Source organism: Phragmites australis, chromosome 1 (assembly GCF_958298935.1).
Source record: "Phragmites australis chromosome 1, lpPhrAust1.1, whole genome shotgun sequence".
Lineage (NCBI taxonomy): Eukaryota > Viridiplantae > Streptophyta > Magnoliopsida > Poales > Poaceae > Phragmites > Phragmites australis.
The window spans coordinates 8,753,475-8,769,971 of record NC_084921.1 but is presented as its reverse complement, the minus strand read 5'-3'; the positions used below and the strand labels follow the sequence as shown (position 1 = coordinate 8,769,971).

Sequence of the window (16,497 nt, the reverse complement as noted above, 5' to 3'; positions counted from 1 at the left end):
CTGTTCCTGCGTTGGAAAAAGATGTCCATTTTAACTTTGGCCCCTTACTATTATGGATTTCACACTTCCGCTGTGACTTCATTTTTTTAGGAACTTTTTAGCGTTACCTTGATCTTCATATTCCTAGTTAAAGCAAGAAACAACGCTACCTATTTCAAGATTAAAGGTGTACTAGATTGAATCAAAAGGAATTTCTTAGCAAGCAAGTATTACTAGTAATTAGCTATGAGCGGGGCCATGTACTGTTTGCTTAAATCACATGTATTAACTTAAAAGAGTGGGGAGGAAATACAAATTCACATGGTCCTTCTCTTCTCCTTCTACCATGGTATTTTCTTTGGAACAGTTACAGAGCAAAAGTTGAAAAGGTTCTTCCTATGCTCCCTTTTTTTGTGTAAGAATATCTAAGCAATAGAGAAGACACATACTTTGGATTTTAGTTGTGTCGAACAGGTGTGTGCACATGGCTTCGCTATGGATTTGGCCTGCATGCATGCTTAGAACTTGACCCTAAATGCTCTTGCAAGTTTTAGGACATGTTTAGAACACAAGAATTTTACAATAAACAATACAAATTTTACAAAATTCCTATAGAAATCCTCCATTTCAAACAGGTCGGTGCAGCCAAAATGCTCACAATGTCCAGCAACCCAAAACTCTATAATTAAACACTGTTGCATTGTCGTCTCTCTAGTGTCGAGTACATGCATTCCTTATTTAATAACTCTTCGTACTTGCTAAAGACAAAAGCCATGTTTAAAATGTCTCTTTTTTGAAAATTTTGTTGATGTGTTTTATAGAGAAATGGTAAATGAGGCCATTTTTCGCACGACCAATGGAACGTTACAAGCTAAACTCTTATTCGTCGTTTTTTGTATGGCCGTCTGTTCATAATCACTCGTCACATTATTGTTTGAAGAGCATGCGTAGAAAGATCACATTTTCTCTTTTCCTTTTTGTTTCATTTCAGTACTACAATTGAGTTGGGGACCCAGGATGCACCTCCTCTAGTAATTGTAAAAATACTCCCTCTGTTCTATTTTTTTGTCTTTTTAGAATATGTATAGTCAAACTTTTAAAAGTTTGTCCATTAATATGTTTAAAATGATCAAGATTGGCTATATAAAAAATATACTATTGTATTTGTCTTTACAAATGCCCAGAATTGAATTCCTTTTTCTCAATCTACTAAATTTTTCTTTGATCTATATATATCTCACGTTAAGTTATAAAAAGTAGTAGTCGAAGCTACATCTTGAAGACTGTGAAAGACTAATAAGTACAAATAAAAAAGAACAAAAATATTATGAGTAGTATAATATAAAAATAATAAGTACTTAAGTGTGTATATATATGTGAATAGTATATATACAAATAATAAGTACTTAATTATGAGTAGTACTGTGCGTGTGTATAAGTTGAACAGTTCAAGTTTCATCGGAGTTGAAGTTGAACATCTGCAAGTCCTCCATGAGGGTTTCTTAAAGTGATTCAAAAGTCAATCCTCTTGTAGGCAATTTAGCCTCGGTTTAAGTGCTTTGACTCGGCAACGAATGACCTTCATTTACTCTGGCCATTGTTTTCAGTAAATGAAATAATGCAATTGATATTATAGCCACATGTGCAAAAGAATTATACAGGTTTTATTATAGGGATAAATGCAAAAAAAACCCAAAAGTCACTTGGATTTTGACTTCCCCCCCAAAAGTTGTTTTGTTGCAACCCCCCAAGGTTTGATTTAGTTGCAAAAACACCCCCAAAAATTCAAAACAAATTTTAAAAAATTCTAAAAAAAACTAGAGATAATTATAAGACCTTTTGTGAAATTGTTTTCAAAAATAATATCCTTTGCATCATATTTCATGGAGAGTAAGTTTGAAAAAAAAGAAAACGTGCAACTCATTTATTAATTCGAGTTAAATGCATAGTTAATTATTTAATAATCCAAAAATCATGAAACAAAGTTTTTTAGTCTTCTTACATGATCCTATATCTTGTAAAAATACATGAAATCTTGAAATAGTTATTGTAACGTGCAGGATTGAGTAAATGTGTTGCAGATAGATTAATTCATAACTAATCTATAACACCTCCAAAATTAGTGAAACCACTTTTATTAGTTTACTTAAACAATTATTTGTGTAGGAAAAATAATAGTAGACATGACAAAGTTAAAATAACATGAGTTAATAAATGAGCTGCACATTTTCTTTTTTTTCCAAACTTCCTCTCCATGAAATATGATGCAAAGGATATTATTTTAAAAAAAAAATCACAGAAGGTCTTATAATTGTCTCTAGTTTTTTTTAGAATTTTGTTTTATGATTTTTTATTTTATTTTTTTTGAATTTTTAGGGGTCTTTTGCAACAAAATCAAACTTTTAGGGGTTTTTTTTGCAACAAAACAATTTTTGGGGGGAAAATTAAAATCCAAGTGACTTTGGGGGGGGGGGGTTTGCAGTTTTCCCTTTATTATATGTAATGTTTGGGATTTATCGTGATTAATTTATCATATTTAAGCAGGGAAACTCAAAACGTTGCTGATTTTCTTCAAAGTTTCCAACCTTTTGACATCTGTCTTAGACCCCTCGTCAAATCTGGTAAATTTGGTTACGGTTATGTTTTGTAAAACTTTCTACAATAAACATAAAATGTGTTACCGATCAAGAATTAATCGTGGGTTTGTCCGAACCATAAAACATGTGGCATTTACAATTCTCTCTTCTGTTTACAAGCTAAAATATCAGTACCAAACTGACATTTTTCGGTGGTACTAATTCCTTCCATAAGTAGCACGACACTACAGTTATCAAGTCTTCATAAGAGGCAGCCATGCATGCATGGCAGCTCATGTCAGTGTGTGACACTCCGCACCGTCACTGTATTTTTCGTTGACCCTGGCTTCACTAAAGTATTTTTGTTTCTGTCCACATGCAACTGATTGAGCCCCAATTTCAGCATCTTTCGCTTACAAACTAACGACAAAGTTGGTATTCGAAACTCGAGAACCTGGCAAAATCGACGCAACCAATGGCGGATCTAAAAAAAAAAAATCTCATCGGTGAGTCTACCAGAACAATTGACATGGACATAAGTTTGCAGATAAGTTATACATCACTTTAAACAGGACCGTAAGCCTACATACGTCCTGCTACATCTCTAGTGCAGGCATTGTGGCATCCTGAAAGTTCATAATTGTAAAGGGATAGATACAAATGGCTGCTACTCTAACTCTTGAAAATTCGGCTAAGAAAATTGGCAGCGTGAAAATTCAGAATCAAGGAAGAAAAAAATCGAACATTTCAAGTCTAGGGACGTCACATAAGTTTGGGGCTGATTCAGTTTGTGCCGAATCCTGTCTACACAGATCCAGATCATCTGACATCGACATCACGATGACTTTATCACTAACACGTAAGGTTGAACCCACAAGTCAGCGACGACACGTGACATCAGGGGATCCTCATCCTGCCTACACTGCCTCCACCATCTACGCCTCCTTCCGCCGTATTGTCACTGACCGCTCCATCTTCCGTCACTCCTGTGCTCTCCACATGCCTCCCCATCTCGGCTTCATTTCCTACTCCACCCCCTCACAGCCACCCATCCCTCTGCGCCTCTCGCCCGCGTCCTCACTCACGCCATTGACTTCTCACATACTAGCATACCCGCGACCTTCGCCAAGGTTGTGTCCATCTCGAGTGTAGACCCAAATGGGACTTGAAATCTCACTACTACGACGTCATATTTCTGAGGGACGTCTAGCTCGTGGTGCATGATCCCTTACACTGACGATACTTGCTGCTCCCTCGCATGACCGATGAGGCAATAGCTCAACACTAGGGCCTTGTTGATTTCAAGAGCTTCATTGCTCCCACTGGCGAGGATGAGGAGAAGACATTGTTTAGGTGATATGCACGGCATGGACAAAGGTCGTGTTTGTTTTTTCTTCCATCACTAGATAATGGCAGATCGTTGTATCTCTCGGCTGGAGTTCTTCCATCACTTGATTTTTTTTTTTGTGTGTGCTTGTGCACACCCGGTGATATGTCCGGACCCACTCTTGGATAATAAATCTATGAATAAAACAATCAGGATTTAGAGGTCAGAGATCAGAGTATGTATGTGTCGGTGCCACGTGTTAAAAAAAATACAATCTATGCTTAGCAAGGAACTTTTAAAAAAATACAATCTACACTCAGCGAGAAACCCGGTGCCTATCTTTTATTTTTTTTTTTTAAAAGAGAAATTTCAGGTGCCACGTTAGTCAAGGGGTATTGATTTTGAATTAAAAAAATGAGATATTGTACTTGAGACGACCCGGTCAATCCAGAAGCCCGCCGCGCCGATGGTGGCGCGCCATTTAAAGATGGGGACGCGACGCGAAGGTGCTGCGGCGCATCGCGTCGCGCCACCGCCAGCCAGTCGTCCGGAATCGAGGGGTCACGAAACCGCGTCCTCCTACGTCGCCATCGGCAGCGGTGGCGCGCGAGATCTGTGGCAATCAACCGGACCGATCCATGGGCGTGTCGGCGCTCATCAGCTCACGCCACGCGCGATCATTCTCCAGTCTCCACGCGAGACAGAGTGATCGAGATCGAGAAAGCAAATCATTGTTGCGCGAAAAATTGCGACCACGGTTCATCTGAAATAGATTGATTAAAACATGTCCTCGGTCGAGCGAAGAGTTTGAAATCAAAATCCGGGAGAGCTTGATCAAACAAGTCCCCCATTCTGCAACAGTAGACTACGACTGTGTTGGTACACAAAAATTGCATAGGGCGATGCACAAACCTCCAATGGATAAAAGGTCAAAAGTATATAGATTGCTATATTTATATAGTAGCACATGGTTGATTTATAAGTTAATCAACAAATAGTATCTCGTTTACTTAGAGATGCATGACGGTTTAGGAGCAAACTGACTATGAAGATAGATGGGATAAATGCAACCCCCCCCCCCCCCCCCAAAAGTCACTTGGATTTTGACTTTCCCCCTCAAAAGTTGTTTTGTTGCAAAAAACCTCCCCAAAGGTTTGATTTTGTTGCAAAAACACCCCCAAAAATTCAATTTTTTTTAAAAAAAATCACAAAAAATTCTTAAAAAAACTAGAGACAATTATAAGACCTTTTGTGAAATTTGTTTTTAAAAATAATATCCTTTGCATCATATTTCATGGAGAGTAAGTTTGAAAAAAAAGAAAAACGTGCAACTCATTTATTAATTCGAGTTAAATGCATAGTTAATTATTTACTAATCCAAAAATCATGAAACAAAATTTTTTAGTCTTATTACATGATCCTCTATCTTGTAAAAATACATGAAATCTTGAAATAGTTATTGTAACGTGCAGGATTGAGTAAATGTGTTGCAGATAGATTAATTCATAACTAATCCATAACACCCCCAAAATTAGTGAAACCCCTTTTATTAGTTTACTTAAACAATTATTTGTGTAGGAAAAATAATGGTAGACATGACAAAGTTAAAATAGCATGAGTTATTAAATGAGCTGCACATTTTTCTTTTTTTTCCAAACTTCCTCTCCATGAAATATGATACAAAGGATATTATTTTTGAAAACAAATTTCACAGAAGGTCTTAGAATTGTCTCTAGTTTTTTTTAGAATTTTTTTAATGATTTTTTTATTTTTTTTGAATTTTTAGGGGGTTTTTTGCAACAAAGTCAAACTTTTGGGGGGTTTTTTGCAACAAAACAACTTTTGGGGGGGAAAGTCAAAATCCAAGTGACTTTTGGGGGGGTTTTTGCAGTTTTCCCAAGATAGATAGCTAAATTAAACTAAACCCTAAGAACAAGAAAATGGTTGAATTTTTTTCCTTTTTTTGAATCGGCCACCCCAGATATTTAAATGTGAAGTCTGGTCTCTGCTTGTAGTCGGCTAAGACTCTTCCAAATCTTATTTTGGTACTTTTCATTTAGAAATAGTAGGTGTATTTTTTTTATCCTTTTCGAAGTTAGATTTTGATTACGATTTTCTTATAAAATATATCATTTATAATTACAAAACATATATATAGCGTGAAATTACTTTGAATTATGAATCTAGTTGCATAATTTTTACACACTCGATATTTTTATAATTTGATTAAATTTTAGTCAAAGTACACAAAAATAACAAGTGGATGTGGGTTCGGTGACCCATGCGCGAATGGCCTAGATGCTGTTCTGAAGTAGCTCCATGTATGAGCTTATTGAGCAACCACTAACACCACATTCTTCCTCATAGTCGGTTACATGTGCTCGTTGCTTCCTTCTTCCGTAGGGGCTCGGCCTCGTTCCACAACAGTGGAGGCAAGAGGGTTCCCGGTAAGGAAATAAGAGGCGGTGGCATGGGTAAGAGGGTGGTCTGGGAGGAGGAGCATGAGGATGGTCTCGGAGGAGGAGCAGCAAGAGGCTAGCGGGAAAGAGCACATGAGCGGTGGCTTGGGAAGGGGCAGATAGGTGGTGGCGATTGGAGCATATTGAAGGCAGCAGATTGAAGGCGGTTGAAAATTTTTATTTTGTGTCATCGTCTTGTGGCAAAAAAAAATCAGGTTAAAGTCAAAACCGTAACCATATCAATAAAAACCGCTTTGGGCAAGCTTGAAGTACAAATTGAACCGAAATTGATAGTTATTGGTTAGAGTTGCATGATTTTGTAGTTTGAGGTCAAAATCAGATGAGGAGCCAAAATGGACTTTTTTTTCCCTTTATAGATCGGCTAGCTCTGGACTGTAACCAATAGAATATTAACCAACCAGCAATAACATCCGGAATCAAGCTAATTACCATCAGGTAATGCTTGATTAATGATTTCGGTTTATTCTTAAAGCCGAATATACATCAAACTTAATAGCTTGCCATTTTTGGCGATCAACAGACTGGTCGAGCGGTCAGCCGGTGTTGCGCATCCCGGCGGCGATTCCGTTGATGGTGATGAGCAGCGCATCGCGGAGCTTGCGGTTGTCCTTGTCGCGGCGCAGCCTGCGCAGCACCTCCACCTGCAGCATGTTTATCGGGTTGAGGTACGCCAGCCTGCTCTCGATCAGCCGCCTCAGGCTCCGGTTGTGCGCCGACAGCTTGCTGTGCCCGCTTACCGCCAGCACGCATCGCTCCGTGCGCGCCAGCTCCCGCCGCAGCTCCGCGCCCACCGCCCGCCGCCTTCCCTCCGGCACCAGAATCTCCTCGTAGTGCCGCGCCATGGACGCGTCCGCCTTCGCCGTCACCATCTCGATCAGGTCCACCGTGCTCTGGAAGAAGGGCCAGTCCGCGTACATGGCGCGGAGCTCCTCGCCGTGGCCGCGGTCCAGTGCGTCCTGGAGCCCCGTGCCGACGCCCAGCCACGCGGGGAGCACCAGCCGCGTCTGTGTCCACGCGAACACCCACGGGATCGCGCGGAGGCTCGAGATGCCCCCCGCGGGCTTCCGCTTCGCCGGGCGGCTGCCGATGTTGAGGAAGCCCAGCTCCGCCTGCGGCGTCGCCTCCTGGAAGTAGGTGACGAACTCCGGGTCCTCGTACACCGTGCGCCGGTAGTGCGCGCAGCTCACGCGGGATATATCCTCCATCACGTGGCGCCAGTTCGCGTCGCGCGGCGGCTGCGGCGGCCGCAGTGTCGCCAGTAGCACCGCCGTCGTGTAGATCTCCAGCTGACGCACGGCGGTCTGCGGTAGCCCGAACTTGGCCTGCACCATCTCGCCTTGCTCCGTCGACCGGAGAGTGCCCATTACTGAGCCAGGAGGCTGCGACTGGATGGCCAGGTACGTTGGCCCGCCGCCGCGGCCGATGCTCCCGCCACGGCCGTGGAAGAGCGTCACCTTGATCCCGAACTCGTTGCACGCGGCGACCACGTCTTCCTGAGCCTTGTACAGCTCCCATGCTGCCGTGAAGCGACCAGCGTCCTTGCCGGAGTCCGAGTAGCCCACCATGACCTGCAATAGTTGACAAACTCTCGAGTTTCAGACAAAAATGGGAATGAAAACTGAAGATTCTGCTTGCTAGCAGTCCATTTCTTCTGTACCTCTTGGTGGCCGCTGTGGTTCTTGATGATATGATCCCTGTACCAGTCAATGGATAGTAACTTCCTGATTGCTGAGCCGGCTTCCCGCAAATCTTTCACGGTCTCAAACAATGGAACAACTCTTAACCTGTTCACCATGGATCAATCGAAGACTAATCAACCGACGTCATCACGGTAAATAAGATGATGTACCGGTGGAAAAAGCAGGCATAATCGGTTTTGTCACAGTCAAGTTCTTATGAATTTAGTTCTCACAGCAAGAGTTCAGATGAATTTGTAAATGATGCCCCTGTTCTTGGGTTGGATTAAGTTCAGTTTAAAAACTAATTTGTTCTCAAATTAGCCTCTATCTCTCAATCAAACTGATCAGGAAATTGATCTCAGCTTCGAAGCTCAACGATTTAGTTGATCGTTAGCAAGTCAATATTTAAATCACTAGACTGTACCAATTCGTAGAGAAATCAATCTGGGAAATCATGCTTACGTTCCACCAGGACATGGCCTTCCTAGGTCCCCGCTAACTGTAAGTCTTGCATCCTTCTGCAACAGCTCAACAGCGAGGACATCACTTGCCTGCAAGGAAGAGTAAATGTAAATGATCTTCTATAACAAGAACGCCAAGTAAAATGACTTGTGAACACAAATAATTCCTAAGTTGCGCTAACCAAATACAATTTGTCATGACATATGGCATTGGGGTGTTAATGAGCACGACATGAAATCTACTGCATTATACTCCACTTGGTAAATGCAGGCGAGGATCAGTCAGAACTGTAAAAGACTGACTGCGGATATTAAGATTTTATTTATCTTTTACTGCATTATAGAAATGGTGTCTCCACATACATTTGAGGCCATTGAAATCACATACGCTCCAAGTGAGTCGCTCCCTAATTCTGCAGCAACTCGGAAGGTGTTGAGAACTTCTTTCACATCAGCAGCAACCTGAACACAAGCAAATAAATGCAAATGTAAGTGGTTTCAGCCAGTAATAGAAGAATCCCCTTTTTACTCCTTTTGAAGAATATGCTGTTAGACAGTTAGAAACTAGTGGTGCGAAAATTTCATCCACTGGTCCACTCCTATATTTTTATCTGAAAAAGAATACTTATATATTGGAATTTGAAATCCATGTTGATAGATCCAGGGATGTTAGAACTGGTGCTGATAACTTGGTACGCGATATCTCATCAAACACTGCTCAAATCCCTGCAGCAGTTACTTCACCATGACCTACTATACAGTATTATCAGCTGATTTACAACAAAACTGGAGAACAATATCTCTCATTTTCGTAACCATATTCTAACATAGTGTTCCCACATAAGAATATGTGAAACTCAACCATGAGTCTGAAGTCTGCACCTTCCATTAAAAAAATTACCTAACCCAGAATAACTTGATGAAACGAACAAGCTTTTAGTCTGGAATGCAATCTTTTATTTAAATAGTATGATTAGGTATTGCTGGATAACATCTAACAGACGATTTTATATCTAAGATTGGAAATTTTGGTTTACACATGCAACTACTAACCTCTATGTTTGGGGGGACTAAAGGACGCTTCCCTTTCAGCTCTCTTGTCAAGAAATCCAACTTCTTTTCTTCATCCCACTCACTATAAACACCAAGATCCAAGTAAGACGTGACGGCATCAAGTGCTTCTGTGTGTCGGCCAGATTCCTGCAGTAATAAACGACTTCACCAAAGCTTTTCTGAAGTTACCAATATGAAAATTAGAAAGTGAACAAGCACAAGAAACAGTAGTAATCATTGTAAACACCTGGCGCACATCGAGCTTTATTAGAACCATACCAAAGGTTGCAACCCTTCGTATCAAATCTGCTAACCGGCCATCAGCAAGCACGCTAGATCCACATGATTGCTTCACAAAGTAATGGCAGGCGTGAGCAGTACTCAATGCAAGATGAATCTTATAATAGAAGAGTAAGATTCCTTAGCTACCTTTGCTGTTTCCGATAACCTAACAGTCCAATTTTAAGAATTTAATTGCAGTTAAGTTTCCTATTTTTTTGAAAGAAAAAATTCACTATTTCTTATTTCCACCCTCTCCATAAAATTTAGTAAAACCTGACATTATACATTGACTAACGCTGCATTCTGCAACCATAGCTATTGAAGAGAACTAACCAGTGATTGATAGCACAAGAGCAAGGGCTCCAAAAGTTGATATGGTGTTTCACAATATTCTTCAGTGTCATAGTCACATGGCAGATCCTCAAGAAGAAGCTCCAGCCTTCTGCGTGTTTTCATCAGCTGACAACAGAAATATATGATAAGCACAATCGAGGGGGGGGGGGGGTCAGGGGCAGCCATAATGTAAAATATACCATATACACCTACCATCTTTGGTTTAATTTAGGCTTCAATTTCACCTTTCTGTCAATTTTGAGTATATTGGGTCCTCCATTCTGAGTGTGCATATTTTTCAGTCAGAGAGGGTCAAAAGCACTCTATTTACCAGGTATTTGGATTTCTAGATTTCTATAGTGGAGCAAATTATGATAATTTCTAGATTTATAGAAGATAATTTTTTATCATCACAAACATGGGATCAATTTGGTAATCAAACATTCCTTAAATTAACGATATTCTAATATATGAGAAATTATGATTCTAACCTTTTCTTTCACATTACCAAGGACAACCCTGTAAGGAGTAATTCCTGGTATCTCCGATAGGCTTGGCTCAAGAAGCTTTCGGAAGCTTGACCGACCTATGTGAGCTTCTTTGAACAACTTCCTTAGTTGACCGCCACTTGGAGTTCGACCCATTTGTGATGATCCTACCACAGATTGACGACCAGTAGGAGACGACAATGGACTGTCTTCAAAAATTTCTGTTGAATTTATAACCATCTAGAAAACAAAAACCGTAAATTAATTATAATTGTAAAAATAGGAATCACATTAATCTATATGTACAGCAAGTGCTTACTGCCTTTATAGGAAAAAAAACATAATTAACTGGATAAAACAGTTGCCAAAATCACATTTTTGCTACTGCACTTGTGATTTTTTTCGTATTTAAGGTGTGAATGCTAATACTAGGTGACGCCAACTTTATCTAACAAACATGTGTATGCCAGTTGGATGATTGGACCAGATGTATCATTGTAAATTTGATGGATCGCTAACTGTTGCTCAATGACCTTCGGATAAAAATACAGGACATATGATATGTAGCAAAAATTTACTTGCTTAACCTGACGACTTGAGTTCCTTGGAAGATTTATGATCCTGAATTGAGATTCTCCATCACTGCATTCTGCATCAAGTAAATTGCTCAAGGTTATAAAGTCATGTCGAGATATAGACATGCATCAATAGAAGCCACTGCAAAATTTAAATAGAAGCTATCGGAGGAAACCCAGATTGTATTAGAGATGAGGCAGATGGTACACAATGTTAAACCCTTGTTACACGGGTGTTTCAATACCTAAAGATTATAATTGAACAGATACATATGATGACTGGCGTTCTAAATAACTTGTCAAGTATTTTTTTTTGTCTCGCACAGATTTGCATAAATCCAGGTTGAGGTGCAGAGGAGGATGTTGCATATTGCTTCAGGCAGCAGATGCTGATACAGCTTATACAGCTTATTATTTATTCTCGGAATTGCTGACGCGGGTGTTACCAATGTTGCAAGCACACAAATATGTTGTATTTGTATGAGTGCGTTGGCTCACCAATTTATTTTCAACATTACCAACATGTCATCATGAATGTGCATATGGGAAAAGGTAGATAAGCTGGTATACATTTCCAGCTTATAACTTAAGTGTACTTGTTTAAAAAAATAATAATGATGAGAATGAGGAAAAATCTAACCAATTGATAGAAATATTTTTAGAAACCACAGACTATATTTCCTCAGGCAAAAAAATAGATACTTTTAGAAGATAATGTTAAATCTTTAGAAAATCCAACATTCCCTGAAGTTGCAAACACATTCCAAACACCAATACGCCCTCTGATAGAAATGTTGAAGTAACCTAGTCTATATGAACAACCAAAAAATGCAAACTTCAGAGATGTACTTCTTATATGGAGCAGAACATAAAGTTAGCTACTCCAAACAGAGAAATCTACCTGTGCATGAAGGAAGATCAGCACCAGAAGGAAGTTGCGCGGGCAGCGTCAAGCTAAGATGAAGCTTTGCGCTGTTCTGAGGTACTGTTTGGTTCCAGGTATTGGCCTTTAGGTCCTCAGATGCTGACTCTGTAGAATTCGCTTGAAAATATCAACACAAAATTACCCAATGCACTTTCTATGAAATATGCACACCATGTGTGGAATAAGGTGCTAGAAAAGGCCAGAATCATTTCTACACCATGTAGATGTGTTACCGTTTACTAGTAACATTCCAACAGCTGTCACAATTGGTGACAACTAGCCAACTCCTGGTGAAACTGGAATTAATCTAGATTTGATAAATCAGGTAGAGTAAAAAAGCATGAAAGTGACCTTTGAGCAAGATTTCATTAGCTAAGCTTGCAAGCTTGTCACTGCATCTCTTGATTGATAGCTCAAAGCTGAGACTATCTAATTCCCGGATGTATAAGTCGATTGCCATCCACCGGGACAACAAGGAAACATCCCTAGTCACCTGCATCGCAGAAATGACAAAAAAAAAAAAAGATGTGTTCCTGATTGCATCAAAACTTACAGAAGTGAAAACTCCATCACACCCTTAGAATCGTACAAGATTAGTGAAAAGGCATCATCAAGCCATTGATATCTTATTATATAGATCTTACTTTTGCTGTAACATTAGGATTCCCGTCTCGGTCACCACCCATCCATGAACCAAATTTGATTGGCGTGCAGGTTAGTGGAAGTGGGCTGCCAGTGTGCTATATGCGAAGTATGACGAGGAAAGTCTTAGATTTTCTCGTGAAGGAATCAAACGGAAGTAAAATATAACAGTAACAATCATTGTATTTGTACCTTCTTTAGAGCATTGCTAACACGGCGAAGATAGTGTGGCACCGCTTTCCAGAGGGATTGCTCCACAATATGAAGGCCTACAAGGTAAAAAAAGAAATTCATAAAATACAGTACCAATGACAAGCAAGAATCCAGAATGCTTAAATTTCCTACCAGCCCTAGCTTCATCAACTGGTGTAGGTTTATGGCGCCTCAACTCATCCGTCTGCCATATTGCCGTTATTTCCCTCACCTGCATAATCAAAGTTAGTGGTGGTTTAGAATAGATAAGGAAACGGAATCAATGAAAGAATCACTATGCAAATCCTCTTCATTACAAAGTATACCAGATCTTCAATTAGCATTTCTTTATCCTCATGGCTAAGATCAGGGCGTTCATTGAACTCCAAAAGATGCTGCAGCGCAGTTCCATCAGTAATTAAAGCAGCAGAAGTAGTAAGATTTTTTTTTTTAAAAAAAAGAGAGTATCATTAGTGTTCTGTGAAACAGAACTCCGCAACCAACCAATGAAGGGAATGGAGAAAGTTTTTTTTAATAAATCATAGGTATTAAACTCACAGCTATTCTAAGGTGCTTGTATTGCAAAGTTCGCCGATTTATTTGAGTGGGGTGAGCTGTCAAAACAATTTCAACCTCCTGCACAAGGAAAGATGTCAAAAGTCAACTAAAAGCTTGATGATGCATGGCATTCCTACAAACCAAAATGTAGAAAAAAGCTGTGCTTCATGTGAAAAGTACCTGTTTGCATACAGTGTCATAGAGTTCTTCCGGAGGGACACCACTTTGAATCAACTTGTCGAATATATCATCACATGATTTTGACAGTTGTTCTACATTGCGTGCTTTACGAAGCCTGCATACAAAATATAATATGCATGTTCAATGCTTAATAATAACCAGTTCATAATAAACTGTTCATTTTAGCTTATATGCCAAATTAGGTAAAGAAAATGCCCATTATTTAGAAGTCACATTTAGTCGAAATAGACAGGATATACTGCTAGTCTGTAACACGCGTGATAAATGCGACCCCCATCCGCAAAACATGTCACCGATGGTAAGTTTTTTTCTTGAGTGTTTGCACAGACTCTCGACAGTTGCTAAATCTGTCAAGCGATTAGATCATTAATTAACACAACAAGTAGCACACGGAATTGTGCCGTTAGATTCCACAAACAATCTATCACTTCATGACAAAGTATTCTCGATGACGATAACCAATCAAGCTAGCATGTGCAAGCCTAACTACAGTTAAATGTGTCTGAGGAGGGTCACATGGAAACAACTAACTATGGCCCGACATTCCATTGTTGCACGCATCATACGTACGGATGTTCTTGGATTCTAGGCTGCAAAAAGGAACAGAGGTTTCTGATCTCTAAGGTTGCTGCAATGCAATGAGGCATCCCTACCACCATATACTCTGAACGAAAAAGTCTATCAGAGAGCCCGCTTACTTATCTGTAGTGGTTTCCTACTCAAAATGCAGTCCCAAATTGAGTGAATCAAAATTTGAGTATCAAATTGGGTGAGATGAACCTTTGAAATTGAGTGAATCAAAGTTTCAGTATCAAATTTAGTGAGATGAACCTTTGAAATTGAGTGAATTTACTCAAATTGGGTGAGACGAACCTTTGAAATTGAGTGAATCAAAGTTTCAGTATCAAATTTGGTGAGATGAACCTTAGAAATTGAGTGAATAAAAATTTGAGTATCAAATTGGGTGAGACGAGCCTTTCCAACCGTAAATTTAGGATCAAATTGGTGAGATGAGCATTGAAATTGTTCGCATCAAATATTACTTCGCACTACTAGCTCGTTGTAATGCATTCCACGTTGAAAAAATATAGTAGGATGTATCATTTCTTAATTGTGCACACGAGAATGTATTAGCACCAGGAATCTGTTCCATTGCGCGAGAACGTGCATACACACACACACACACACACACAAACATGTGTGTGTGTGTGTGTGTGTGTGTGTGTGTGTGTGTGAGTGAGTTCGTGTACGGGAAAAATACCTGTGGTGAGTCTCGGCGATGCCCACGAGGTTGAGGTAGTGGGAGAAGGCGCGGGCGAGGCAGAGCGCGTCCTCGAGGGACATGGCGGCCAGGTCATCCTCCAGCTGGCGCTCGACGACGACCGCCGTGTCCTCCATCCCCGCCGCACGCATCGAGACGGCGCTCTGGTCGATCACCGACGGGCCGGTGGACGATCATGCAGCGATCGAACGATTGTTACGATCACATTCGTCATCACGCGTGCGGCGCATAACAGTGCGGTGAGCGGGATGAGATCGACGCGGCGCGTGCAGATGCAATGCAATGCGTGATCGATCGGGTGGAATGGGAACACTCCGATGAGGGGATTCAGGTATTTAGGGTACCTGCGCGAGGATCCGGTTGCGCTCGAGGATGTGGATGAAGCGGGGCCCGAGCTCGCGGAGGAGGACGTCGTGGAGGAGGCTGCCGAGGAGGCGGCAGTCGTCCTCGAACGCCTGGAACGATATCCCCTCCGCGATGTCGTCCGTCGTGTCCGTCATCCTCGAGATCGATCGATCGGTTTGAGAGAGAGAGAGAGAGAGAGATGGATGGAGGAACTGAATAGATGTGTGTGTTTGTGTTGTGCGATGGAGAGGAGAGGAGAGGAGAGGAGGGAGGGGAGGGGAGGGGAGGGGAGGGAAAGAAGGAGGGCGCGGACAACTGGGAGGAAGGTAATCAAGGGTGCTTTGCCGCGAGTCTGGATGGGAGATGCCGTCATATTCTTTTAGGCGTTTGGTCGAAGGATGAATGAGTAGGTCCGTTCAGCTTTTAGAAATATTTTTTACAGATGTGGGATAGATTGAACTAATATTTTTTATTGGATGAGGCTATCACCTTATCTAATTATAATGATTAGTATTATAGCATATTCTGTTGCTAATTACTATTTATTATTATAAGATTATGGTTGATAAGTGTTAGTGTATTTATTAGTATACTAATGATGTGTCGATTAGAATACGATTGTGATAATTAGTATGTTTTGTTCTTAATTAGTAATTACCATAACAAGATTAAAGTGTTAGTGTATGTTCATTAGTGTATGGTTAACTTTTATTATTTTAAATTAAGATATATAATTTAGTTAATTATTCTTATCTCATAAGTCCTGATCTCTCCAACCAAATACTCCCTCCATTCTCAATTAACTGACACTATTGACCAAAATATTCGTTTGCAAATACTTGTCACCACACGCTTTTCAATGCAAAGTTTCCAATTTTACCCCTCTATCCCCCACCAGATATTTTTAGGGACCCAAGCCTATTTTGTTACTCACATGTCATACTATATTTCTTGAATTTTCTCACTCACAACAGATGCCAAAGATGGATGTCAACCTCCCATCGTCGCGTCCCTGTCGTGCCAAAGGACGGAGCCAAGGCTGCTAATAAGGACTGTGACGCTTATGAATATTTCTTCATTCATGCTCATATATGTAGCCGATGTGTTTGGCAAAATGTC

The 16,497-nt window shown here is 40.5% G+C and overlaps 1 protein-coding gene across 2 annotated transcripts; it reads right to left on the bottom strand.

Moving 5' to 3' along the window:
• Positions 1–6,682: 6,682 nt before the first annotated feature.
• LOC133907309 (phosphoenolpyruvate carboxylase 4) lies at positions 6,683–15,569 on the bottom strand. Of its 2 annotated transcripts, none has more exons than XM_062349360.1 (19): positions 15,378–15,569; positions 15,013–15,176; positions 13,731–13,845; positions 13,551–13,628; positions 13,319–13,387; positions 13,146–13,224; positions 12,993–13,069; positions 12,803–12,898; positions 12,510–12,651; positions 12,135–12,263; positions 11,237–11,307; positions 10,662–10,898; positions 10,171–10,296; positions 9,803–9,904; positions 9,556–9,702; positions 8,866–8,964; positions 8,504–8,592; positions 8,020–8,146; positions 6,683–7,930 (listed from the first exon to the last, which is right to left on the bottom strand). In XM_062349360.1, the coding sequence occupies exons 1-19, from the start codon at positions 15,531–15,533 to the stop codon at positions 6,896–6,898; spliced, it is 3,138 nt and encodes a 1,045-aa protein (XP_062205344.1). In that variant the 5' UTR covers positions 15,534–15,569; the 3' UTR covers positions 6,683–6,895. The 2 variants fall into 2 exon arrangements, with proteins under 2 accessions (XP_062205344.1, XP_062205417.1); XM_062349433.1 differs by having other exon boundaries at positions 11,246–11,307.
• Positions 15,570–16,497: the final 928 nt, after the last annotated feature.